At 41.7% G+C, this 27,814-nt stretch overlaps 1 protein-coding gene across 6 annotated transcripts in view; it reads left to right on the top strand.

Moving 5' to 3' along the window:
- Positions 1-27,814, top strand: part of cut (homeobox protein, cut) — a 167,721-nt gene that overhangs the window by 2,807 nt on the left and 137,100 nt on the right. For 3 of the 6 annotated variants that reach the window (XM_069119800.1, XM_069119802.1, XM_069119801.1), the window contains exon 1: positions 3,423-4,612. In XM_069119800.1, the coding sequence (XP_068975901.1) occupies positions 4,505-4,612 (108 nt within the window). In that variant the 5' untranslated portion in view covers positions 3,423-4,504. Of the gene's footprint in view, positions 1-2,095; positions 2,357-3,422; positions 4,613-27,814 lie in introns of those variants that run through there. The other 3 variants (XM_069119799.1, XM_069119798.1, XM_069119797.1) reach the window with 3 other exon arrangements.

Here is a 27,814-nt window from a genome sequence, read left to right as displayed (position 1 = left end):
AATCGGTTTCATTAACATTTTCGAGGTATTTCTTCGAATTCGAATATTTGTTATCTCGTTGTTTTCTTTCCCGTTATCGAATTATCGCAGAATAGAGAAATTCCTCGTCGGCGATTTCTTCGTCGATTTTTCATCGGTTTTCGGTGACTTTCGAGGGGAGAGACGAGCTGGTTTCTCGGAGGCGAGCCGCGTGGAATTCCACGTCTTACAATTCCAAGACGTCGCGATTCATTGGCGCGGGGATCGTTACGAAATTCGCGGCAACAATGTGTTGCGCTCGGTCGGCGAAGATGCGTGATGGCGATGCACGCGGCGCGTGTACGCGCACGCCGGTCCGCGTTGACAAACTAATCCCTGCGTTATATCGGGTGATCGTAAAGCACGCGGTGACAAGTCAACAGCCGCGTAGTATTTTCGTGGGCGGCTGCGACGAATTTTCGCGACGCGTTTCGCGGATGCCGACTGTGTCTCGTCGAACACGCGGCGCACGTATACACGTTCGCCGGCAGATATTTCTCCCTATGCCATCTCTGGATCGAGCAACGACCGTTTCGCCTCCTCCATCCGAGAAATTCGACGTTTTGTCATTTCTGTAATTCCTTTGCAATTTGCCTTGCGGTTAATTTCGACGTGTAACCAATTTTGAAACAGAGCAAGTTGGAAGAGCAAGTTGAGAAATTTTCATTCTAACGAGCGTTTTTATAAATTTCGATAAATTCTATATCGAGAAATTGCGTTAAGCGGTTCAAAATTTGCCCATCGAGAATCGTTTATATCCGTTCTGCTGCGTGAAGAGTATTTTGCATATTTGGATAATTTGTTCAAAAATTCGCATTTAACGATTATTATACCGATTGCTATCTACATCCTTTTTATCGCATAAGAACAACCATTTTTTCTGTATTACGTGTTCTCATTTCGGACAGCTTTCCGTCAATCATTCGCACATGCAATAATTTTGCTCGTTTATTTCGCTCGCTCCACATTAATTAACACGCTTCCTCTGTTAATAACAACAATTTTTATCAAAATTTACCAACCAAACGTAATCGTTCTTCCTCCCTAAAAATTCCAATTCTCGTTCAATTCTTAGACCAGCGAATTTTCTACAACTTGGCTGAATTTTTTTCCTTCGTTTTCTTATTTCCGCCAAGCTTCCTCAGCTCGAGTTTATCGACGAATAGACTGCACGATGCAATCCTCGTCCGAAATGGGGAATTTTCGAACAAAACTCGGACGTGAAACATCGATGATTCCATGACACGGGAAATCGATGAGCCGAAAGGCATAGCAACAAGTACGCGGCGTTGGTGGCGTGAATCGAGTTACAGTTGTTTTCGTTTCCGCGTCAACAGCGACTATCATCCACCAGCGATGATTAACTCGTGTAACCGGCGAACGCCGCGGAAATTAAAGTTGCATTATCCAGGACCCGGCGCCAGTTAACTCGACTGTCACGAAGTGTGCTTAACACGGTAACGCGGATTAACGCGTTCGCCGGAAGCCGCGCGTCTTTCACGGTTTGCGGTAATCGGGGGACGTTGCTTCGACGATCGTTTCATCCGTCAGATTCTTCGATTTTCCGCCAACGTTCGACAGAACTTCCATTTTTTCCTCCAACGAGTATTTTATTTTTCCCTAAAAAATGATTGCAGCATTTTTGAGAATGTACATTCTCGGTGTTTTATAAATCTTGAGGACACTATTGTGATGTAAAGTTGTGACGAAACTTCGCAAGTTTGAAACACACAATGGTGGTTGATGGAAGAGGGTAAGTCGTTGGAGTTTTTTCGAAAGTTTTCATTAGCGTTGCTGCACTATCGCTTCTTCACGATTTCATTTGGTTATAGGATTTCTTAGTACACGTTGTTGGATTCGAAATTGTAATTGGAATTATCTAGGAATTTAATTGCAGGCAAGTTTTTCTTCGTACTGAGAATATTGATCTCGCCTCAAATTTAGATCTACTGTTATCCTTCATTTGTGTCAAGTTTAATTAACTCTGCTGAACGACAAATTTCAAATGTTGCTATAATCATTGGCCACCGACTCAAATTTCCTCGCGGCCCTTCAAAATTCCATCGCGTTGTCTTAGAAAATACGTACCGTGACATGTTTCGTACGTACTTGGTCAGGTACTGTCCACTCGATGAATCAACTTCTTCGTCAGAATGTTTATCACAGATCATCAGAATTGTGTTATATATTTTCTAAAAGTATCATAGCCAAATTACAGTTGTATCGAGTGCGTTAGGATACCAACAGAGATACGAGTTGGTGCAAGAACACAGTGTAATCAAAGTTGCTCGCACGTCGTTGAGATTCCCGGAAACCAGGAATTCTGTGGTAACCGAAAGTTAGTAAGAAACTATTACGATCTGAATTTCGACCATTCCACATGTAAGAAATTTCAAACAATTCGCAATTTTCATTTTCAACTCGATTACAAAATACTTTATTTTAGAAATAAAGACAGTGAATTCTCGCAAGAAGCTAGGCTGTTGTTTGTATTCCCATTTCGCTAATCATAATGCGTAAATAACGCGAATAACGCACGCTTTCGCGGTGTTCCTATCGACCTCGTGTTCTCCTGCGTTCCGTTGTCCGCGACTTTTATTTTCGGTGAAAATCGTTGTCGACGCCAGAAACGCGAGGGGAGCACAGGCTTAAACGTTCGACCCTTTCGCCGTGGCGTAATCTGCGCGAGTATTCGCCGTACACGTGTTGAACCATTGCCCTAAATTTTGAGAAAGTTCCACGTCCAACTAATAGTTTTCAATTATCACGCGTGAATTTCAGCAACGATAAAAAGACAAAGAAAAGGAAAAAAATTACATGTATATCGTGGAAAAAACTAGTCTTGTACCCTCGTGGCCTGTGATCGATATCGCTCGTCGAAAGAGATTCTCCATAAACAAATCGTAAAAGAAAGGAACGTTCTGGCAGAGACGTTCGAAGCGCAAGCGGTCGCTTCGAGCTAGTAAATTCAGGCGAAGAACGACTCTTGTATCGGAAAGTTGACTGCGACATGGAGTCAGTTGAGAAGCAGAAGGGGCAAAGGGTCGGAGATCGCGGTATTCCGTGGCGAAGGGGTCGAAGAAGAAAAAAGATGGAGGGCGTCGTGTCGGTGGCAGGGCTGCGCTTCGAAAAAAAACCCGGTGGTGCTGGCGCATCGGTAACCCCTTCGAAACTCAATCACACCTCGTTCTGGTGCGGCCGAACGTCTGAAAATCGTAACGGCGCTCGCAACAAAGGTAACGCTCAGTCACCAACGAGCAATCGAAGGGTTACTGTCTGCGGGGCGGTCGGGTGGGTTGATGGGGCGTGTGGAGGGTGGGTAAGGGGGTAGGGGGACCACCGCGGACCAAGGGACTGGGGGTTTCGATGGTGAGGAGAAAGAGCGGGGGGATGACGAGGGGGGCGAAAATAAGAAACATAGATACAAAGAGGAGGGAGACGTCGGGAGAAAAAGAGGAAGGAAAGAAGAAGGGAACCGACGATCGGCAGGGGTTGGAGAAAAGGGCGGTCGGGGAGCTGAAAATATGAGATCCGCTCTGGTAGGGACCACCTAGCCAGCCTCCGGTCCTTTCCGTGGCGTCTCCCTTCTCCGCGCAGCTTATCCCCACCGCGACCACGCTCTCCTCTGAACGCGAGGGCCGCGAAGGAGAGTGGGAGAACCGGGCGTCGTCGGATTGGGCAGCTGGTGGGCCGGCCGACTCCCACCACGCCGCCCGTGCTCCGCCCAATCCCCTCTAGCGGCCGTGCACCTCCTCCAGACATCGCATCGGTCGTTCGGTAGCTCTTAGTTTCAGGTTAGGAGCCTGCTAGGACGGGTCTCGTACTCTCTTCCTGAAGTCAGCCGTGAGAAGAGACGAGACGAGACGAGACGAGGGCGAGACGAGGGAAAAACCGGAGCCAGTGAAGTGTGACCGCGTGCAGTGTACCTATATGTTCGTCGGTTTTTCCGCGCGAGTGTGGGTGTGATGCCGCCGCGAGTAGTAAGAGCAGCAGCAGCACGACGACGACGGGCAGCCTGACGTCCGGCCTGAATCCAGATTCGAAGAACACCTGGTGCCGAGAGCCAGGAGCGTACGTCGATGACTTTGGTGAACTCGGAAGGGACATTGTGCGATTTCGTGTGACCGTGGGGCCAGTGTGTGGTGCGACGGGTCCAGTGTGTTCCGGGACAGTGTCCGGGACTAAGGAACAGGAAGAGACGGTAGCGACGGGCCCGCCGGCCGAGGCGTGCGCCCCAGGAGGCGTCGGCGGCGCCGGCAAACCAAGGGGAACAGTTTTGGGCCCGGCGGAGAAGTTCGAAGCCGTCAAAGTGGCTTCGTCACTGGGCCTCCAGGGGCCTTCAGCGCCGATAGGGGCCCAACTACTGGCTACTGGCGGTTCGGAGGATGCACCGTCCGTGTACCACGCGAATCTGCTAGCCAGCAGCAACGCGTCCGTGCTCCAGCAGCCCGTTCTAGCCAGCCTGAACACGCCGGCACTGGCCAGCATGCAGGCCTCTGCGGAGGCCAACTCGCTGGACATTCAGGCCATGCAGTCCATGGACTGGCTGTTCAAGAAGGAGCGTATATACCTGCTCGCCCAGTTCTGGCAACAGGTAAGTGCTCGACGTGCGTCATCTCGTGTTTTCTGTGATCCTCTCTCCTATCTTGGTACGCGCGTGTGTATACCATCAGTGTCGTCAGAAACAGATATTATGCAGCAGCGACCCTCTGCACCCTCGAACGTGTTCGCTCGAGTCGATCGCCTCTAACCACCCAAGGGAAACGCTCCGTTTCCAGCTGCACAGTCCCCGGTTTACCGCGGACACTTGTAGCTTCCGGGCCCGGTGGAGCGCGACAACCATAAATGTGATTGTGACCCGGGGCCCAAGTGTGTGATCGCAACGTCAAACCTTCCAATTATCGTCATCGGGATAAGAAATCGTGCGGTGACAGTGTAGCTGACAGTTGAAATTTCCATCAGCCATAGCAACCATGGAAATTTACCATTTTTTAGTGACTAGCAATTAGTAAAGGAATATTTAGTGATTAGAAAGGATCGATCGTGATGTGCAGATTCTCAAGTCAAATTTTCAAATCGAATCACGTTGCCGTCAGTCTTTCCACTGATAATTGCCGGTCAGGTTCCCGGCCACTTGGCCGACCCCGAGTTTCAACGAGGGTGCGAGGGTGGCGAAGTTTCCCCGGCACTTGCTGTTTCGAGGATAGTTCAGCGATTTAGGGGATGGCTTGACCGACTTGCGGCAAAGTGGCCCACATACAGTGGTTGACAACCTCATTTTCTTTCTGCATGGTGTATGTAAAGAAATGGTCGTGCTGCTATGTGTAGGCAATCGAGAAGTGTCACTTTCGCCATAGGAGGACGTTTGTCAGATTTGTACTTTTTTATAGTCGTAGCTATCATCGAGAATCTTTCGGCGAACGAATTTCGGCCTCGGAAAAAATGGCACTTTCCTTGGTCAGCGTCGTCAAACCCTTTGCACGAAGAATTAATTATAAATATTTATTTGTTGATAATATTAAATATTTGCCTATCCCAGTATCTCGAAAGGTGACAGAAGCGTCTAAATTTCGTACATTTCTAACGAACGTGAATCGAAAGAAATTCAAAGGAGCAGAATCTTATAGAAAATATCCAGAGCAAGTGAAACAAATCTCTCGTTTGGTTGCGACCATAAAAATACGAATCTGTATAAACATTCGCCGTGTAGTCATAAAGATACTGGTTTCGTCTTAAAATCGACTTAAAATCGGCTATCAACGATAGAGATCGTTGTATGCAAGTGTTTGTCAGTTATAGCAGGTTGAAAGAAGTTTGAAAAAAATTGCAATTGTCAGAGGTGTGTTGGTCGTTTGAAAGAGACGATAGTCCGCATAAACAAACTGACATAGAAGCATTTCCTAGTTCCGCTGGTTTATCGACTGACACGTGAGAGACATTTTTACAAGCTGTTCTTGATTTTGCATATCTTGGACAAGACAGGCCGACGATATTTTCTAAACGTTTGGAACACGAAGCAGGTTAATCTACGAAATTAACGGAAGCGTAATTATACAAATTTTCTGTCCGTTGTATCGAACTGAGGCTTATCATCGTCGGTGATTTTCTTTTTAAAGTGTGTTCGAGCCGCGCTACTTATGGCAAAACTCGTTCCACCATCAATTTCTTTATTTCACGCGAACCTGTAACGCGAATAAATGCGGTTATTTATTTACCTTGCACCACGAACCAGTGAGAAGAGACGCGATACAAAGTTGACAGCTCTGCACATCTCCTGCTATTTCCTGACACTTAATATTTTATACGAAACGCAGAAGCTTCTTCTTCTTACGACCAATCAAAATATACATATTCAGAATTTTTCGTCGTTATTATGGAAATACTGTTTAGAATTAATGAATTCCCTGGTCCATGAAGCCTATCATCTACATACTTAATTATCTTTGAATTCCTAGGCCCATGAATTATCGTGTAATCATCTTGGAATATAATTGAATTATATAGCTACATTAGTCAATTATAAATTTCACGTTTAGATGACACACGGCTAATATATGCGCGTGAAAATACATTGGAAACGTGATTTAAATTATTTTCTTCCAAGTTTAAGTACGTTCGCTTGGTCGTTAAAAATCTCTGTCTTGGAAAATTATAAATTTTTCGAAAATCACACGTCACGTGTTTTCCTCGTATTTCAGTTTATTAACCCGCTCTATGTTAGGAACGTTCATCTAGAAAACTCCGCTACGCGTAACTTATCTTTCCCTAAATTTAAACATAATATCGCGTTCGGTATTCAAAATCTTGAAAAGTAATTTCTTAGAAAACACACGTGATGTATCTCTCGTTATATTCGAGTGGCTATGCCATTGCTTTTATCGATAGAAAACGTCTATTTCGATAAGCTGTCGATGTTACGAGTTATCTCTGAAAAATTACCAACAACGGAAAAAAGAATAAAACACTAAATTACAAAGAATAATACGTTGCGCGTATGTTATAGGTTGAGGTTGGCTGTAAACTGGCGACGATCTTCTCTCATAGCGTTGGTGCCGGTCGGCTAGATGCTCCCGATAAAATACGACCGCTTAATAACGCGCGAACTAGTCCCGTACCGGTACAAGATTACAAGCTAACCGGGTCGCCACTATTAATGCCACATAGTTTCATAATTATGTGTATTGATTAGGCCGCGGGTTAACGACGCCGGAACGTGGCTCGAATGCCCGGAAAGTGGAAGACTCGTCGCGTTCACCAGTTTCCATTGTTTCCACGCGTGCTCCAACTTGTCGATGTACCGTCGTCTCTGTCGTTGGTTTTTAGCAGCTGCTTGGAAATTTTACACGTCGATATTTGTGAAACGCGGAGACAATTATTGGCAAAGCTTGTCGTCACGTCCCCTTTCCCGACTTAATTCGCTCGGACGTAATCGCAATAGACGCGGTGCAGAAAGGTCGTAGTGAGAGGATCGATGAAGCGGTATAACCTGCTGACACGTTTCGGAGGAAAGTGAAAACGCCAAAAGCCAACCCGCTCGTCGTTCAACCGTCGACCGTGATTAAACCGTGGTCAGGCAATCTCACGATTTTCCCAGCTATTCTTTCAGGGTGAAACGAACATTCTTTCGTCGAGTAGCGAGCGGTGACTCAGTCAACGGTTTCGGTTTCTTGGAACGCTGACAGCCGTACTCCGATGACATATGCATGATTTGACGATGTTGCGTGAAAACGGAACATTTTTCGTCGATATGTAATGGCTGATTGAAGAAATGTTGACTTATTATCGAGAAATAGGACGAATTAATAAAGTTGTTTTAAAGATTAAGTATCGTTTCTGTTTGTCGCAAGACAAATACATAATTTGTTTATATTTTTGAGATTAACTTTCCGATCTTCTAGAATATATCAAATCTCGAATTAGATTGTACTGTTTATTTTTGGAGGTTTGCTAAAGGTGGTAAAGTTATTGTTGTAGCAACACTCTAACGATACTCTAACATTATTAACAGACGAGGTGAGGCAAGATTCTGTAAGAAGCATTATTTTCTACAAATTTATTGTCCATTATGAAAAATCTGACTTCTCTGGTATAACCTATAATTAGACGCGTATCATTAACCATGAAAAATTTCAATTTTCCGCGGATAACATTATACGTATTCATCGAAAGATGATCGAAGAACGGTATCTCTTACGGTAATTTATAAAAAAAAATACTTCTACTCGTAGCGTAGAGCAAAGAAAAATTGCTCCATCACATTGATATCTAATCTCGTAAGAATCGATTCTCCTATCGATCGTTACCTTATTCCATACAAACTTTCCCATATTTTTGCCTCGATCGTAGCTACGTATCAGTCACAGACGAATAATTGGAAAATTAGAAACGCGCGTCGAAGCAGTGCCGATCGACGGTGATTCCAGAATCGACGCGCTCGTTAAGAAATTCCTGCTGGCTCGTCCGTCAGTCAGGCAAAAATATGCCCGTCTCGCGAGGATTGATTTACGCGGGCGGCCAAAAGCGAGGTCACGCCGCACGTTTCCCGATTTTTAACGAAACCCTTCTCCTCCTCCTCCCCCTCCCTCCTCCTCCACTTCTCCCGTCATCTTCCCGTGGTGAAGTTAGGCGAATGCGTGATTCAGCCGGTGCTAGCCTTGGAAAAATCGCTGCTACGCCAATTATTAGTTGTTCGCGAAAGGGACGGAGGCGCGTTTCGTGCGACTGAAAATTCGGAGAGGAGAGACAGAACCGGCGTCCGGTAGTTTCCACGGAGCGGCCGTGCGCGTGGAACGAGACCACGAAGCGTACTCCCAATTAGGAGCGTGTCGACCGTGAATGGACAAAAGTTTTGCCATGACTCGGCTTCCCCTGCCGGCTCCCCACCCCATGCTCACCGTACCCCCACCAGCGCCAGCGATCCGAATGGGAGTAGGGGGATCCCTGACGCGGTTCCCGAGATCCCCGAGTGGCGGCGGCACTTGCCGAGACGCGGAGACGTGAGTCACGCGTGCTCCGATGCCGGTGAGAAGAGCAGCCGCGCGGACACTCGTCTGTCGGGTGCTAAGTCACTAGCGACGGAGACGCGCTCTGCTTTTGTTATTAGATCGATTCTTTTCGGGTTAATGCATCCAGAGCGAAAACTTTCTCCGTGTAAATACAAAGAAATAATAAGTTTGACGCTTTCGGTAGAATTGCTGCTTCGCGATTACAATATCGTACTTTATAATTTTGATATAGCAAAGTGGGAAACGCGATCTATGGGGTAACGAAGATGTATATATCTGACGATTTTAAATTAATCAAAGAATGTTGAAATGTATAGAATGTACGCGATAAACGCTGGATGAAGTATAGCGAAACGGTGTACTAGATTTAGCAATATTATTCCCTTTTTTTTGCTATTTTTGCAAATTTTTGCAAAGTTTCGGAGATTATTATCGTTTACATAATTTTGGGAAAATTTTGGAAGATTTAGATCTACTTCAGTGGTTAAAATAAACGAATCGTTTACTAAAGATATATACCGACTGTTGCGTGCGTGAGATACAGGATCGGCACTCGATCCTGTATCTCAATCTAAAACCAATTAGCAATATTTTTACCACTGTTACGGCCAAGTTTGAAGAGCATGGCAGAATGTTGGAAGAAGAAGAAATTTTGATCATAGATTGCCTACGAAGCGAGAAACGTCAAGCTTAGCGGAGGGACAATTGTCGCGAGCATGAAAACGGGCCAACGAGGGAATCATTGCCGTATTCCACTGACACGAGAAACTGTATCGCGTGGCATGTCGGCCTCGAAATAGAATATAGAGGGTTATTTCGGATGCGTCGTCTCGTTGGTCTAGTCCAGGGCTGGTCTAGACCTCCGAGGTTCACCCGTTTTACGAGCTGCCGGCAGGCAACACGGCCGCTTAGGTGGTGACTAGAATCGAGCGCAGGTGCACCGTGCCGCGTGCATATTTGCCGTTCGTCTCGTCGCCTTATTAAAACGCGTTACGAACGACGTAACGAGTGTCGAACACCACGTGAACCCGTTCGAACATGGGAAAGAACAACGGGGGTGGTTTTATAGAGGCTGATCATGCGTTAGGGTTTACCTGTGACAGGTGTTCTTGTAATTTATACCGTGTCTTGTTTTTCTTTCTTTTCTTACCCCTATCCACGAACTATGTCATTTGGGTAAATTATTGCCACGGTTCACGCTAATATGCTTTGAATGCGATATTTTTCAAAGTGTTAAATATATAAATTACTGCTGTTTTTCTAGAAATTAAGTGGCATTATGGTAACAGTAGACTATGGTGATTATGATAATTTCAAATTGTAATGTTTATGTAGGCTACTATATTTATCGATTTTACCAAGTTTTACTCGATTCGTTAGCGCATCGAATTTCTTTCTTATTGGATTATAGCACATAAACTTTGCCTTTTATCGATCATGTATCAATGTGTTATTCAAAGTTCCCACATACATTCAGATGATAAGGAAATCAATTGCATCGTTGTATCTTGTCTTTTGTAATCATAAATAAAGAACAAGAAGTGCAAAATTATAAATATCGAAACTTTAACGATATTACAAAATCTTATCATCGAGAAAGTCTAGAAATGTTAATCCCTAAATTGAAACATCTATCGCTAAGGAATCGGAAGAAACTACCTATGGATTTTTCTTTAACGTTTTCCATTCGAAGAAAACGTGAACGACGAGAGGTCGTTTCGAGCAAAAAGGAAGGAAAATTCGATCGTTGGCCGATCTGTCGCGATACAACGATACCTCGGTTATTAATTTCCGCGGCCGTTATTTCTGAAATCGGCGGTTTAACTGCCGCAGCCGTAGAGCTCTCCCGCCAAACAGTGATTCACCCACACTCTAAAAATATCGGGATACACGCATCGCGAAATGCGAGTCTCGTGCGAGCCTTAATGAGCGTTTCTCAGAATTTCTGCAGTCGTTCGCTCTGGAGGGGAAAAGAAAATTCTCTGTGACACCGAGAGAGCCGGGAAACCTTGGGCACATTTTGGTTTAGCGAATGACAGCTAATGACTACGCCATCGAGCGCGCATAACGATGACGATGACATTTCGCTTGATTTAACGTTCGTTTCGAACGAATCTGCGTCAGCCGCTTTTCATATTCCCTTAACGTTCTATGAATTGGATTGCCTATATTTTTCTAATTGATCGTTGATTTTTCATTGTTATTAATGTAGAATAAATGAATGATGAATAAATTATACTTTTATATTAGTGGAGAAATCCTTGGTTTGTTAGAAGCTTAGTGACACGAGTCTAAAAAAAATCCTCGATTTTTATACAACTGCAAATGTTAATAACCTAATAAAAAATTATTTAGCTGCCTGATAGAATCGTATTATTTAACGGAAACTATATTAACCCTTTTATCAAACATTAAGTTATATAGAGAATATTTTGTTAAATATTTTAGAAACCGAAAGATATTACATTATAGAAAGAAAAAAGATTTTTTCATTTCCGCTTTTTTAAACTTCCTATTTCGAATCCAATTTTCTCGAGAAATTTTCACCTTTTCTACTTGCGTCACTAGAAAACCAACGAAATAAAAACATTCTTAACAGCTTTCCATTAAAATAGCCACATAGGTATCCCTGTTATTTTTCGAAATTTCGTGACGAAATTCCACGACGTAATTTGGGCGACTGTAACCCTTGCAAAGCGGTTAACGATCGTTCCGACCAATTTCAGAGCACGAGTATCTGTATACGTATATTTTTATTTCTCGATTAATGCACTTTCCCCGACGAGATCTCTTGTTCAGATTGCTTATTATGGATGCAGTTACGTTTCCCAGATTACCAAGGCTTTTTTATACGTTCCTTCCACGAACAAATTTTACATATTTAAATTTTCGAATTCTCGAAAAATTTTTCTCAGTCGACATTATCGGCCGAGTTGACCTTTTTTGGTCAATGTTTCACGATTACTGAATTTTTCATACCAATTAATATCATCGCAAATATATCTACATTATACATACATGTACATAGAGAATTTATCGGTGTCGTTAAACGAGTAAGCGTTAAACGAAATTTGAAAATAAAATCACGTAGTTAGCAATAGAGGTACAAAAGATAGCATACTAATTGCACCTATTGAACTGCGAATAATTCGCGTATAAAACGCAAGAATATATAAAATATTTAAAATAGACTAATTGCTATATATGATATTTATTAATAGAAATAAATTTAACTGCTATATCTATGTATATAATATTTATAAAAATCTGAATTTATACGAAATGCATCTGTATACGAAATGCATAAACGAATAAGAAAATACGATGTGCACTTAAAAATCGATTGAACAAGTTGAGTCTCTACAATTCACAAAATCATCTATTACATACTTGTCGATATCATTGAACTATTGGACATTGCAATACGAGTGATTTTTCACCTGTTTTCAGGAATCCATCGGAAGTTTCGAATTTCGCATGGCACTGACCGAGTTAATTATCCCACGCAACCCCTTAAACACCCCTCCCGTGGCTGCTAGGGTGGAAGCTCGAGGGTCACTCGCTACGTGTCGCTAATTTCTACGTAGGAATCGCAAATTGGCACGCGTGTGCGTGCAACAGATGCTCCGGCCACGCGAACGCGTTCGGAAATATTTGCCAGCCCTGCTCCATCCGGAGGGGTAGCAAGCACGCTATTGTGTCCGCCATTCGTCGAAACGAAGAATCGAAAATCAAGCAGCGCGGGATTGTTTTCTCTTCTTTTTTTCGCCGTTATTTTCTTTTCGTCTCTTTTTTTCGGTAGGAAGAGTACGGGGCAGGGGACGATGTTTCGACTTCCATTTCAATGTCTATCATCTTCGTCCTCTGGGAAAAATTGACATTTTTTATGGCTTCGTCCGAGAGCTTCTCCATCGGATACGAATATAACATGTCTTTCGCTCGTTTTGTTCAAAATCGCCGATTTGGAAGTGAATCCCGGCGAGTACAAAAATTTCCACGGTGAAACGCCGTAATTTACGCGGTTTTGAAATTTCTGCTTAATTAAAGCTGGTGATCCAAAGCGAACGCGATAAAATTTCATTGTAATTTTAAACAGACACGCAGTAGACTGTTCTAAGTAACCATTATGAATACTTGGAATACTTTCCCGTGTATATGTGCGAAAATCTAATCTATCTTTGGAGGAATTTTCTTCAGTAACAGGTATCCGGATTACATTAATTAAGAACTTAGCATATTCATTTAGATATAATTTGTAAATCAGATTCCTTATAGACAAGCTAAGTATATTGTAGCGGATGAATGCGCAACAGTGAACATTGAATTCTTTCATTCTATTATCTGCTTCTACGATAGAATACCTATAATTTCAAAATAGCTGTAATCTACATTTCCTATATATAATAACTATTCTTCTTAAATCTCTATGAACCTATCTACATTTACGTAACTCTTCAACTGTTAATTATCAAATCTCCGTACTTTCTGTACATTTTTACGCGAAGGTGCACGGAATAAAATAATCCAAAAAATATCGAGAACATAATACTCATCAGAATATTGAGAAGAAATAAAAAATTCCACTTCTCTGATAATATTTACAGTCTACTAGTATCAAATATATCCTAAATTAATTAATGTTTAATTTATACGTTTATCACGACGTGTACAAAGAAAATTACATAGATCAACAACATTGACGAACTCAGAGTCTCGACTATCATGCAATTTATCAGTCGCTGTTAGGTAGGAACGCGCTAGGATCAGTCACAAGTATCATAAGGGGTGAATATCATCGCGAGAACGTTTGGTGAACGAAACGCCTTGGATAATTGTGCAGCGGCCTCGCGACCTGCAATTCACCGGTTTTCCCTTTCTTCTTCTTCATCATCTTTCTCTTCATCTTCTTCTTCTTCTTCCTCCACACTGCTTTTTCTGTCTTTTTTCTTCGCTTTTTTATAATCCTGCTCCCCGCACGATGGACGAAGTTTATTGTCGTCGTAAATTTTTCCGCGAGCCGGCCTCCGATCGCTAACATTCCCCTTTCTACGTGGCCGCGCGTTCGGAGACTATTCAAAGGTCGCTTGGAACCGTTCCAAAATTCCGAATCGCATGGGACGACATCGCTGCGATTCCTGCGGCGATTCGAGCTTAAGTGAATCCAGAGTGAGCCGTAAACCCAGGCTAAATAAACTTCGATTTGAGGGAATGACGCCCCTCTCAGATGACTTTCGTTCGCTCGATTTTCCACCGAGCTTGATCACCTTTTCTCAGCGAGTCGTGCATCGGTACCCTGTATTATTGCTATCACTCTCACATCATTTCATATTCTTTACTATCATTGACTATTTCAACTTTGACGTTTCGAGTCTAGTGAGGAGATTTTAGTAATAATTTACGTACATATATTAATCCTTGACAATTCTTAAGTATTAGGTCGTCCGAAAAGTTTCTTTCGTTTTATAAGGAAATAATAGATACACAACATTTTTCGTTTTATATTATTTTATTACGAATTACGTATGATCCATTTTGTTTTATCAAGATAAAGATCACAACGTTCGACAGATTAGGTTTCATGTTTGTATAAAGATGCATCGTTGTAAAGGACGTGTCTGTAAAAGAAAGACACTATTCGGACAACCTAATAGATGGAAGGTGTCAGCAATGTTTCTTTCTTTATCTATTTCGTATTACCGCTGTCACTGACGGAACTAGAAATTTTCTATTCTTTCGGTCTCTCTTATTCAAGAACAGATTTTTATTCGCGGTATTTAATTTCATTCGTTTTATTAACGCGATATTTATCAAAACAGTATACTTTATATAAAAAAAACACTGTACATTCTTAGACTCGACATTGATGTTATTACCAACTATTGAAGTCACTAAAAAGTCATTCTGTATTATGTACTCTTTAAATCATCCTATCTATCTAAATCTCTTTTATGTTCCCCTTATATTTCTTATCTAACTTCTCATTAACTTCTACAATTCATTTGCAACAAACTCCTAACACCCATCCACAATCAGTCTGTAAACGATTTTATAACATAGGAAAAATTTGTTAGCAATAACAACGTTGGATCGGAATCATGACTCAAATCATAGCATGTCAACGTTCCAAAAATTCCTGTACGTATTATTTCATTAGAAAATTACTCGTAAAATGGGGTTAGACCAAAACCAACGACAATACCATTATTCTAACGCGTCAAATCTCGGAACGAAACGGACCACGTTCACGATCCACTTTCCGGCTGCAGTTGGCGACCGATTTAAATGATCTGTCAGCAGCACACGCGTCGATTCCTTTGTCATCGAGGATGACCAATACCGATGACGGGGTCGGGCGTCGCAGAGCGTCGCGGGGGTGGCACCACGTCTGCGTTCTTGCGGAGCGTCGCTGTTTGCCGACGCAAGCGCGTGGTGCACGCACGAATTTATGTTCGACATGTGCGATTACTGCATACGCGGCTACTTCGCGTGATTATCAGAGCAGGAGGGAAGAACTAAACGAGAGAAAGAAAGCTATACGACGAAAGTGCGAGGAAGAGAAGGAAAGAGAGAAGCAAAGAAGGAACAGTGCGCGCGAGCAATTACCTGAGAATCATAATTTGCGCTATATTGCTGCAATCAACAAATATAAACGTACCTTAGCTATGCGAGCTTTCCTTCTCTCTGCCTTCGTTTCTTTATTATCCTTGCCCGAGTTTTCTCAGTACTTGGATAGATAAACTTTTTGTCTTCATTTTCAGATCATGCTATATATTCAATGAGTTTCTTATGGTTATGTTTCGTATTTAAATTAGTTTAATATATATATACGTGGAATTACGAGATCATAAAGAGACATTAAACACGAAAGAATTAGCTACAACGATAGAGTAAATAACGAGATATTGATATACATATCTGGTACTTTGGTCTGAGCGAAACTTTTGCTTCAGACAGATGTATATAGGAAAGAAGGGATTAAGTGTTTCTCCAAAAATGTTTATTAAACCACACGATTTAAACACTTCATTTGTGCATATATAATTTGTAAACCTCTACATTTACAAAGACTATCTAGGTATCGTTTCTAATAGAACCTATTTATTTCAAATATTTTATTCTGCCAACAAATTTCCATTTGACTCATTGTCTCGGACGCGTCGAGGTCGAACATTTTCCTTTATACCTAGTCCTAGACCGATTTATTTCAGCCATCGCCCCATCTTCCTCCGAGTCCTTTATTTCGAACCGTCCTATCCGATTCCTATCTTTGGCTGGATTTTCGGACTTCTCCCTTACCCCAGCGGATTTCTTTCTGCCGTCGATTCTGCCCGTTCCTTTGAATCCTTTTTTCCTTCCCCCATCTTCCTTCAGGCCTCCCCTCGCGCTCTTTCTCCTTCACCCGCGCGCGCCGCCCCTCGCCTCCTCGCCCCGTTTCGCTCATTGTTGCTCCGCCTTTCGTTCGTACGTCAAATAACAGCTATTGAAAATCGTTGATTCATGAATAGTCATCGTATCGCCAATTAGCGGGTCGGATGAATATTCACGGGTGCGACGGACCGTCTATCGTTCACCTATACGCGCTTTGTCACGCGATAACGCTACTCGTCGCAGCGCATGGCGCATGTTCGAACGTGGCCCGCCAACGGAGAAATAAATCAGAATGACGGATTAATCGGTTCGGTTGCTTATTCGACTCGTGAAGCCGCGGCCGCGTTTCGATCGAGTAATTTTCAAACGGGCCCACAATGACTGCAAATAATCGCTGCTAATGGTGAACGGTTCCAGCCGCTCCGACCACCACCTCACTCCACCACTCGGCAAAATTGACTTTTGATGGAATTACTTTACGAACGGCGATTAGCTTTGTTACACGATGTTGTTGCGCGAATCCCGCGCACCGCAATGAGATTACAATGTCGTGTAATATAAAAACAGCGATGTTTAATTATCCTTTTAAGTTATTGCGTATGAACCTAATGGCCCATCGTTCTCGTGCAAGCAGTTTTACATGTACGTTTCGAGTTGTACGGTACCAGATTACTCGTAAGTGGCTATTCGCCATTTTTCCCTATTAGTATCGTTGAAAAGCTCAATTTAAACGAGAAAGCTAACTACGTAATAAATACACAATTTTTTATATCTGTATTCATTTAAATTGAACAGTGAGTAAAGTGCATCATCGCCTAGAACGAACGAGCTGATACAAAATGCTTGTCGAACCCATACGATAACTAAACACGGTATTTACTATTCTAATATAATCTACTATTCGTTAGAAATAATATACAACGGCCTTTCAGATAGATCGTTATTTTACTTTCTGTATGAAATTATAAAAAGATATCGCGGTCGGTAAAGGATGCAATTAAGAAACAACAAAATTGTATTTCATTCTGACGAACAATTACATATCAATAAAACCATTGTGAATCCCCCGTAAAGGTAACAAAATCACTTAAGCAAATATCACAGACTCCTCGAGGCTCTGAGGCTACAACTGCAAATACATATGCATCGGTGGTATATCGTATGCGCATCGATAAGATTGCTTTCATAGATCAAAGCACGAGCTCGACCCTCGAGATTGATAGATCGAAAACGAATCTGCCGGCAAGTGGACTCGAAGCGAATCGAGTAATGTTCGTTGGAGCGGCTGTCCGCTATCGGAGTCGAGAGGAAAGCTGGGCGTTTGCCCGCGACCAACTTCCGGCTGCTTATCAAACGCTCTTCCGTCCGAATGTTCGTTTCGGGAATTCAATTGTCGACACGCCACGCTGGATTTAACGAATATCTATTTATTTTTCGTGTGGATCATGCGATATACGGTTCACCGTACGACTGTACATAACAGAAACGCTCGAGATCATGTACATGAAGGAAAAATAATCCTGCACTTTTGACCTGTTAAGCAAGTCGTCTCTTAACTAGAAATTAATAGGAACGAGCCAATATCGATGTAACAAGCAAGTGTCTTAGAAGCCAAACTAATCAACTCCGGTTTTTATTTGTTTGTTAATTTCATTACATACATAAGTACATGATTAATATTCGATTCTGAAGAAACAAATAACTTAGTTTTATAAGTTCGTTCATCGTATGAAGATTGACATAAATAATGGTCAATTCTAAGATAAATTTAAAAAACAATTTTTGTAACATCATCATTTTTCTGTACTTCCCGATTTGTGCAATTGATCGATGTTGTTTTTGAACGATTCAAATATAAACGATATTCCGTTTTTATCTCATGTAACTGATAACCCGATTTTCTGAAAATTTCATCATTTTAATGTTAAAACATATAATCGAGTTATTTAATTTTTCGGAAACCAAATGATTAACTTCGATAGAATTGATCGATTGTATAACATAATTATATTATAGGTTGTCCTTAGTATAAATAAAATGACACAAAAGGATAAGAGATTGCTACGACGACATAATTAGTCTTTGCCAATTAATGTAATCGATAATATCGAACTTTTAGAGGAAAATCGATTGGATGGAACGGAGCGCAGTGGTAAAGGAAACTCGCTATCGACAATCAAGACCCCGACCATCTCATTTTACGCATATAAATTCATCCGGACGTGACGTGGCGCAAGTCTCGTGGCCGTATGAAAGCCGTCTAAGGCCATCTGTACCAATCGGTGTCCATTAAGTCGGCATAGAGACTCGTTTGCCTTTCAGTTTCACGTTTCCAGATTTCTTTCGGCCATCAACCACGCGACGAAATCGCGTGCCTGACAGCGTTAGGCTTTTCTAATTATTAGTTACCCTCTCCTTTCTATCGAGATAGCAGAGATTCTGATCGACGTCTTCTTCGCAAGTGACGTGATCCAACGATTAATTGCAAGTGGTTGAAGTGGTTGAAGTGGCAATGGTCGAAGTTGCAACATGATGGAATTTTATTATACTTTATTATTAGTATAGCGTAGATTCAATGTCGACATATAAATTGTCAAAATTTTGACTTTTAATCAGTCAAAGAATGGAAATTTATTAATTAAACGGCTAATTAATTAGAGAAATTAGAAATCTAACCTTAAGAAAATCAAAATAAGAGTCATTGGATGGAAGGAAAAATTGACAATGTATCTAGGTCACGCTTTAAAATAATTCCGTCAAAGTATCATAATTTTCCTTTTCCAAAGAAAAAATATCGTAATAGATACGTAAAATATCAAAATTTTCATTTATCCCCTTTAATAAAGGAAAATTCGTAAACTGAAAAACACATATTTGGATGAAGATTTTTATTAGACAATGAGATTTTCTTCAGTCCGTGCACTGCGTGTTTTCTTAGATCCAAGTCAGCTAGTGGTTCGTTAATGACACTGCTGATCGGTGTAATTTTCTCTCGACCGGGACTTTCGATCAAATTATCTTATCGACGTTGTCCGCGGTAGATTGTGTATTTACACGGACGTCGGTTCGCATTTGTCTTTGAACTGAGCATCAGTGAAAACATCCTTCGACGTTTCGAAATAGCAAATAATTTATTTTAATCGTTACACGAGAAGGAAATACTACACCGACGAATTTTTATTAATCGATGCCAACGTAAAAGTCACGCGTGACGATGATTATAATAATATAGCGTGTATAATTTATACAAATAAATGCGAATCATATTGCACAAAAACCACGCTTGTCGGGAGTATGCAGCTATTTTTAATACCGTCGTAAATCTTTGACATCGTAAAATATTTCTTGGCACCTACCTACCGAACATCTTCTTCGGAACTTTTGTGCCGGACGAATTAAAAATAAAATCGATTGCTTTCTTTTTCTGTTACACGTCGCGTGCAGATTAGTCAATAAAATATTTTTATCTTTTGATTTACATTTTGATCAAAATCGGCACGATAAAACAAGACATTTTTACCATATCGTACGGTTTTAATCAAAATCTTCATCAAAATCACTACAGTATAAAAATAATGATCGTTGCGAAATGAAAATTAGACAAACAAATCACGTATTTTTATATCCTAATCTCTGTATCTTCCAAATTTCCTATTTCATTCCACGAATCTCTATATTTACTGCAAGAAAGTAGTATCAAATAACGGTATATTTGTAATCATTAAAGCAACTATTGTCAACAGCGAAATCCCCACAGATCCTCACAATCAGCTTCCTACAACGTCGCACATGCACTGTCGGAATCAGCGCGTAGCTGCACGGAACTCACCGCGGTCCATCACGGCCTCTTGTTTTCCGTCCTTTCTTATTTTTCCTCTTTTTTTTTCTAAATTGTATCTATTGGCTCGAAGCGATTGAAAGTAATTGAATGAAGCGGCCGGTTATTTACGAACGTTTAAGCGGAGCCAACTATCTGTCCATTCATTCGGTCTTGTCCCTTCATTCATTCATCATTCACTCTCGCCGGTGTACGGGCGCTGCATGTATAGCAGTAGTAAAGGCCCATTCAATTGATCGGTGATTGTCTAAATTATAAGATTGCCATACAATGGCTCTCATCTCGACCTATTGGGGTCTCGTTCGACCGTTGCGTCACCACTTTAGGACCGGATCGCAAGCCGCGATCGCGTCAAAAGAGCACCTACGAAATCGACCGATCCTCCTAATGAGGAAGGCGCGGACATCAATCGATACACACAACCCTGATGCCCATTTGTGAAGAATGTGTGGGGCTGCCGGTCGTCTTTCCGCCGGGGGACCCGTTCATGGAAACCACTGGCCGATCGCGGTGCACCGGGACCAACTTAACCACCCGCTGCTAGGAAATGCAGCAACCCGTGACACGTGGGAAACCTAGACAATTCGACGCTGGACGGTCTTCGATCATTTTATTGACTACATCAAATGACCGTTATTAGACTTCTTCGCCGGTTAAACTACTTTTATTGGACGGTTAAATACTTCTGTAATTTGCTCGACACTAGAGCTTCCAAACCTGTTATTCAGACAGGTTTCAGATTTGTTGCCTTGGAGTGAGTAAAAGTACGAAGATGCTCGATGCTTGTTTCTATTACGTTACGTTATTATAATGTCAAACATTGGTAACTTGTTTCTGAAATCAAAGCGCATGCTTGTTAGTTTCCTTTACGTATGTGATGAGATATTGGCTATGAATCGAAGGTATTGCCTATGAAATATTTTTAATATTATTAATGCAGCGAACTGTTTTCTATTTGAAGCTTCGATCGATAAACTCAGAAAGTGTCTGAAAAATCAGTACTCTTATATCTACTTATAAACTCTACTACTAAGAAATCTGTATTTCGACAAAATCTACACATTTACCGTCAAATAACGAAAACATGAACGTAGCAAATAGCTTAGATCATAGATTCTGGAAAAGTTTAGCTATGCTTTCAAGGCTTGTAATGCGTATAAGAAAGAAGCCTACGAAATGATAAAAACAGGATTGAGTCGTCTTGCGTTGAACAGGAGACATGATTTCGCGCGCATTCGTACGCGAAACTATTCCGACCGGTAGTTGTTCCGGGCTGTAATGGACTCCGACCAGAAAGAAAGAGAACTCAAGCCAGGGAACAGTCCTGGAGTGAGAGCAAGAGAGTGAACGCGCGTGCGGGCGAGCGCTAATCCCCGGAAACAGGCTTAATTACAGTCGCGTCCGAAACAGGATAATGGCCGAAGCGCGAATATGGCTGTCCCGTGTCTGGCTAACTAACGTCAGCCTGGCAAATCGGTTTATCGTTTCGCCGAAAAGTTCCTTCAATTCTAACCGAGAGTCCGTCTGCGCCGAACTTCCGCGCATTAGGCACTTACGCATTACACCTGCATCGCCGTTGTCGCGGAAACTTGCGAAACGTTAATTAGCATCCGTAACGTTGCTCCGAAGTGCGTCAACGGTGATTCGATTTGAGGTTAAGACCGCTGTTTGGATACGTGGTTGGGACGGTAGACTAAACTTTTACATTTTTTGAGAAACAATGTTGGTTTTTTTTTTTTCTAAAAAAAAGAGGAGGGATTAAGAATTCAGTAATGTGATTCAACCTTGGTTAGTTAAGGAAAAGTTATTTCATTTGGCGGAAGTTGCGGTTCTAAAAATCTCATTACTAGCTCGCGATGGATTTCAAAGATACAAGGATCTTAAGTTTATATTACAATGTCAATTTCTCTGTTTTCTTTTAGGGAGAGATAAGAATTGAGTAGTCTATATAATTCAACCTTGATGTTGCGGAAGTCCATTACTATATAGACTTCTGCGTATCCTATAAATATAGATTCTTTTTCAGAAACGCTACTACGAAGATCATAGTAAAGATTAATAATTCTTATAAATATACTTCGTATCAATGCAATAATATAACAATGGAGTATAATAGCAGAGTGACAAACAAATAAAATGAGGAGAGGATTAATTTGTACTACTTACATAGTCGCCATTTTTATGTATAGAAAGAACGATTATGGAGAGAACGAATCGATCATGATGAGTTGATTATTGTTGAGTTGATTGACGGCATGATTTCCTGTCGGGAAATCGGAAAATTGTATTTCTTGGTTCGGAAGGACATCGCGATGCGATGGAAAATTTATCGCAACACCGTGCAATCGCGTCACGGCAGACCGAGTTTCTTCTTTCTAGACAATACCAGCTGCGGCACGTGATTCACGAACGTACGCGCTCGCGGAAATTTATTGTGGCGTCGTGTGGGCATCGCTCGTAGAATTTACTGCAATCGGTAACAGTTAGCGGCGCGCAAAAGTCCCTGGAATATCGAACTTTCGTAATCGGTACGGCCATACGTCACAATTGTTACTTCATTTGGAACAACCTGCACTGGTTCTCTTCGTTCATCCGGTCAGATAGCATGCGATTAAACGCCTCGAAACCGTCCCTTAAATTATTTTTTATCAGTGTCCACGTGCCGCTCGTTGGACCGAATGATTTTTTGTCACTAAAACTCCCTATAAATTCGTTCCCTCCGATCGTTTAGATACATATACCTTTTACGAAACATCTCTCTTCGAAAAGTCTCTGACACTTACCTGAACTGTGTTAAAACGAAGTGGAAGATCACCAGTTGCTTGAGCTGAAAACAAAAGGTTATAGAGAATATTTAACACATACGGAATTTTCGTAAATAATTTAGTAACCACGATCTATTACCGCGTCAAGTGTAAGGCCTCCGACTTAACTACGCAGAAAATTGCAGATTTGCAACGAACACTATCATTACGTCTCCCACTGAGAAAATGTTTTCTAACGACCGCGAGATTGCTTCGGAAGTCGTTCGAAAGAAACGTCTAACCAGTTCACGTTTCAGCTAATCCCACATAACGTCGATATCCGGAAGAATGCGAGATATCGAATCTCGCTTAAAACATTCAATGTGGTAGGATTCTTATAATTCTTATTTTAAGCGACGAAACAATAGAAAAGAATTGTATTTAATTGCTTTTTCTTGAAAGAAGGTTAAAACACACGTCAGATTGTTGAAAAATAACAAAAAGAAAGAATGATATCGATACATGTATCGAACTAGAGGGCATCTTGCTTCTCGATACATGTATCGACTCCGCACCGAACGTGTTAATTGCCGTACACGATCGCGACCGATCGAAAGTTACGCGCGAAGTTTCTGCGTTGAAACCCCCTCTAACGAGAGGTCCGAAGAAAAAGGAAGAAAGAGAAAAGAGGCTCTAGGTTAGCGTGCACGTGCAACAGCACGCACCGCCACGGAATTCTCCGGGTGCACGTAAACGGTCGTAAAGCAAAGCGATCTTCGAACGCCTCGACGTAACTCTCGTTTCTACGGTGTACACGGTGAAGTTATCTGTGCATCGGCCGTGAGTGTACGCTAAGTACGCGCAAGTACAGTGTCGGTAATATCCAGTGTTACACACTTATGTATAAATATATATACATACACGCACGTAGAACTACAGCGTGGTTCGATGGTGTGCCACTAGAGGCGAGCATTAAACGGATACTTGCGTACAAGCCTTTAAGTAGGCTCTCGTTCGGTGTGTGTGTGCCTGCGCCGCGGTAGAGTCTCTGCGGAAGCGTTGCATTGAGACCAATCGAATAGAAACTAATTTAATACAAATGAACACATACGCACATCGACGTTTCTCGCGTTTCCGAGCGCTCAGTGGGTTTAATACGACTCGAACGAATCCGCTTCGAAAAAATGTGCCTCTTTACCTGGGACACCTCTCCCAAACGTCATCCTTCCTGACTCAAGATTCCGGTATGATTGTCACTTATTTTTACTTTGACTTTTTTTTTCTTTCATATTTATCATCATTTTCCTAGGCATTGGATACTTTGGATATGAATATTTTTTATAGACGATGTTTCATTTACTATGATTGTCACTGCGAACAAAATGATTGCATACTGTATAGAATATGTCAGTTAGGTGTTACATATATTGAGAACATTATTATAATTTTGAGATTTTGATATGGAAGATTATATAACTAGAGGGAGGCGTGTGTTTTTGTTTTAAGTATATACATATATCAATAATGTATTTCATTTATGTGTACTCATAACCTATATCGCGAGTCAAGATTCCTAAAAAGGATGCGAAATGCGTTTTGAGAGGTCGCTACCGTTATTCTAGTTATTTTAAGTCATAATTACCTATAAAAATAATTTCGGAACAAAAATTTTCAATACTTATTTAATTTCAATACGTGGTGCGATGTTCTTCTTTTTATGGATAAATGGGTATGTGTAATACATTAAATATTATCAAAATCTATTATAAATGTTTTATAGAAATATGAGATAGATTAGCAGGCTCGTATGCACTGTTTTACGCCAATGACACTCACTGTATATAGTTGCATGGTAAAGGATTAATCATACTTTCTAGATGACTTAAAATCCTAACCTTCTTTTTAATCCTGCTGTTCTCTTCGCTTCTCCTTCGTCTTTATACCTCTTCGGATTTCCTTTTTGGAATACTTTACTCATGAAAACGGAGGAACATACAGAGACAGTAAAATTATAATGTTAATTAAAATTAAATATTTAAAAATTGTCTATCATATATTTCAGTAACATTTATTGAAATATAACATCCATTTGAAGTCATATGAACTTGAAAAAAATTGCAAAGTTGAATCTTCGATGACCTATTCAGTAGGATAGTATTTTCCATAAAGGAACGATCGACGTCGAAATCGAAGCGTTTCGAAGTGAAGGCACGGCCTCGCAACGAATGTCGGATCCCACGTCGAGCCAGTAAATCACACGGCTCGCGAAGATCCGCGAACTTTTGCGCCATCGCGCATTGCGAAACGCTTTCAATTAGTGCGCTTTCTAATTGTAACTCATCGCAATTAGAATCGACGAAATTACGTGCCGCTCGCATTATGCGCCGACGCCAGACGTCTTGGTGAGCGCGACGCGTATAGTATAACCGCGTTTACTCGTCTTGCAAGTCGTGGTGGGTGAACATGCGCGCGCGAATACCAACACATACACATATATATAGAAGAGCGATCGCAAGCATACGCGAATCGGTATACGGGTTATTAAGCAACGCCGTTCGCACGTCCTCCCCTTCCCCGCTCTCCACTTGTTTCGTTTCTTTTTCGTCCTCTTCTTTCGCGTTTCCCTCGTACGTTCCACGTCCCCTTCTTCCTGTTCTTCTTAGCGAGTCGTGTTCGACTCAGAAGCGGTTCCGGGCCGATGCAAATGCGCTCGTAAAGACCGATGATGATAACGTTGAGAACGAAAGAAACGCGGGGTGCCATGCCGGCGTGTGGAGAAATTAGCGGGACCTACAGATGGACAGAATGATAACTCTTGAAATTCGAGGCACCACCGTTCTTCAGACGCCTTTGTCTTTCACCTGGCTTAACACGTTGACTGGTGAAATTTTGTATGGCTTGTCTACAGTGCTCGCTCCTGCATGGTACACTGTTATACACAATTTTAATACCTACTTTAGTTAGAAAATAGCATTAATTAAATATGTTTTATATGATACATTTAGCACAGCGTGAAATCATTTGGAATTTTAGAAATATGAATATTTCTTTTAATGTAATGGGTATCACTGACTAGTGTTAATCGTTAGTACCCCTCATGATATTCAACGTGTTAACAAACCCTGTGGATATTCACCAAATGTACATTTGTATATAGGACGCATACGATTACGAACTACGAATTAGTCATTGCTTTGAGAAGAAACATGGCACTAGCCCTATTTTAATTCAACTTCTAACTTTTCTTGATACTTCGATTAAATTTAACAATTGTCATGCGATATTGACTTATTTACATACGTCGTCTTATTTGATAGTACTCGTATCGAGTTGGTACACGGTAATTAGCGTGAAACGTTCGGTAAATAGCTCACCGCGTTCCCTTCTATTCGGAGGCTACAGTTCCTTGAAATCAGTTGGTAACAGTTTCGAATTAACGTTCAATGTATTTCTCTCATCAATAGCGGTACTTTTTTTCCCACTTTGTCCATGTCTAGGTCCGGCACAGTTGTACCAATTACTTGGTACACGGTTGGTGGTAGTCGGTAGCGGTGTCTATGGTAGTGGTAGCAGCTACTCGACTGACTGTAACCTCGGCTAACGTTTACTCCAAGAAAACGAGGATGGAGAGAAAGAGAGAGTAGCCGCGGGGAAACTAGCGATATGCATGCGCGATACGCTTGGCCCGATATTTATACGGCCTTGCGCCGTCCGTTTCGGACGTGGACAATGAGCCACAAACCGTCTCATGGAGTCGCAACGACCGCCGCGTCCTGATAAGGGATATAAGTAACACTTGAACCGTGCTTCCGGTTGCGAGCTGTGAACTTGGTTGCTCTCTACGTGGCCACTGCCCCGATACTAATTCGCGGGACACTTGAAAGATATTTCTTTCATGCCACACGTTTTTCCATGAGGTTCGCGATGTTCGCATGGAAATTGTTGGATCCGATGGGAAGAAAATAAGATAGGCTGAACTTCTATGTTTAAGCATATTACATAGTAGTTATTATGAGGATTAGATGTGATCTAGTAGTCTTCGTATGACGTGAGAAATACAAGATTAGTGAGTTTGATACGCGTTTGTTAATTGTTTCTTTCGTGCGTATATAAGAAGAAGTGCATTGGACCTTTATTTTACTTTGGATATTTTCTGCTAATTAATCGGATTAATTGCAATTGAGGGGTTGAGATAGCGAACGATGCAGTTGACAGAGCTAAAGATTTCTGTTACTTATGTCATTTATATTATTTATTATTTTATCGTTATGGACATCCATTTTTTACCACCTGCACAGATTTAGAGAGAGAATAAATGGTAAAAGAATGTGTTTCTTCTGCACGAAGAATACCTATATTCTACGCAAATACGATGAAAATATTATTAGGGGTAAAAGGATTTATATTCTTCCCCATTAAAAGAATAGCTTAAAACATTTTTTTCGCCATATTGTTTACCATTTCAGTTCGTAAACTCTTTGTTGTTTTCTTTTATTCTGTAGCAACGTTAGGTTAGATTAATTCCGCTGGTAAGGCTTCTGAAGTTTAATTGCACTTGTAACCCACAAAGCCATCAAGTAAACGACGGACGCTGGGATGACGGTACGGGGCTCGTTCCTCCAGTCGCGGGAACCTATTGTTCTAGCTTCAGGGAGAGAAGAGACGCGCGTGACACGCATGTGCGTAGATGCGCGCGATACGAACGCATTACTGTAACAACGTATCCGCTACTGCATCGCATTATACCGAGTTACCGCTATTTTCGCGCGGCCACGGTTTTCTGCACTTTCGGCGCGGCCAGCGGCGCCGCGAAAACGTCGCGAAAACAAGCCGCATCCGGC

This window comes from Bombus flavifrons, chromosome 9 (genome assembly GCF_040668555.2).
Source record: "Bombus flavifrons isolate JBK064 chromosome 9, iyBomFlav1_principal, whole genome shotgun sequence".
Lineage (NCBI taxonomy): Eukaryota > Metazoa > Arthropoda > Insecta > Hymenoptera > Apidae > Bombus > Bombus flavifrons.
The sequence above is the reverse complement of the archived record's forward strand: the minus strand, read 5'-3'. Positions and strand labels throughout refer to the sequence as shown.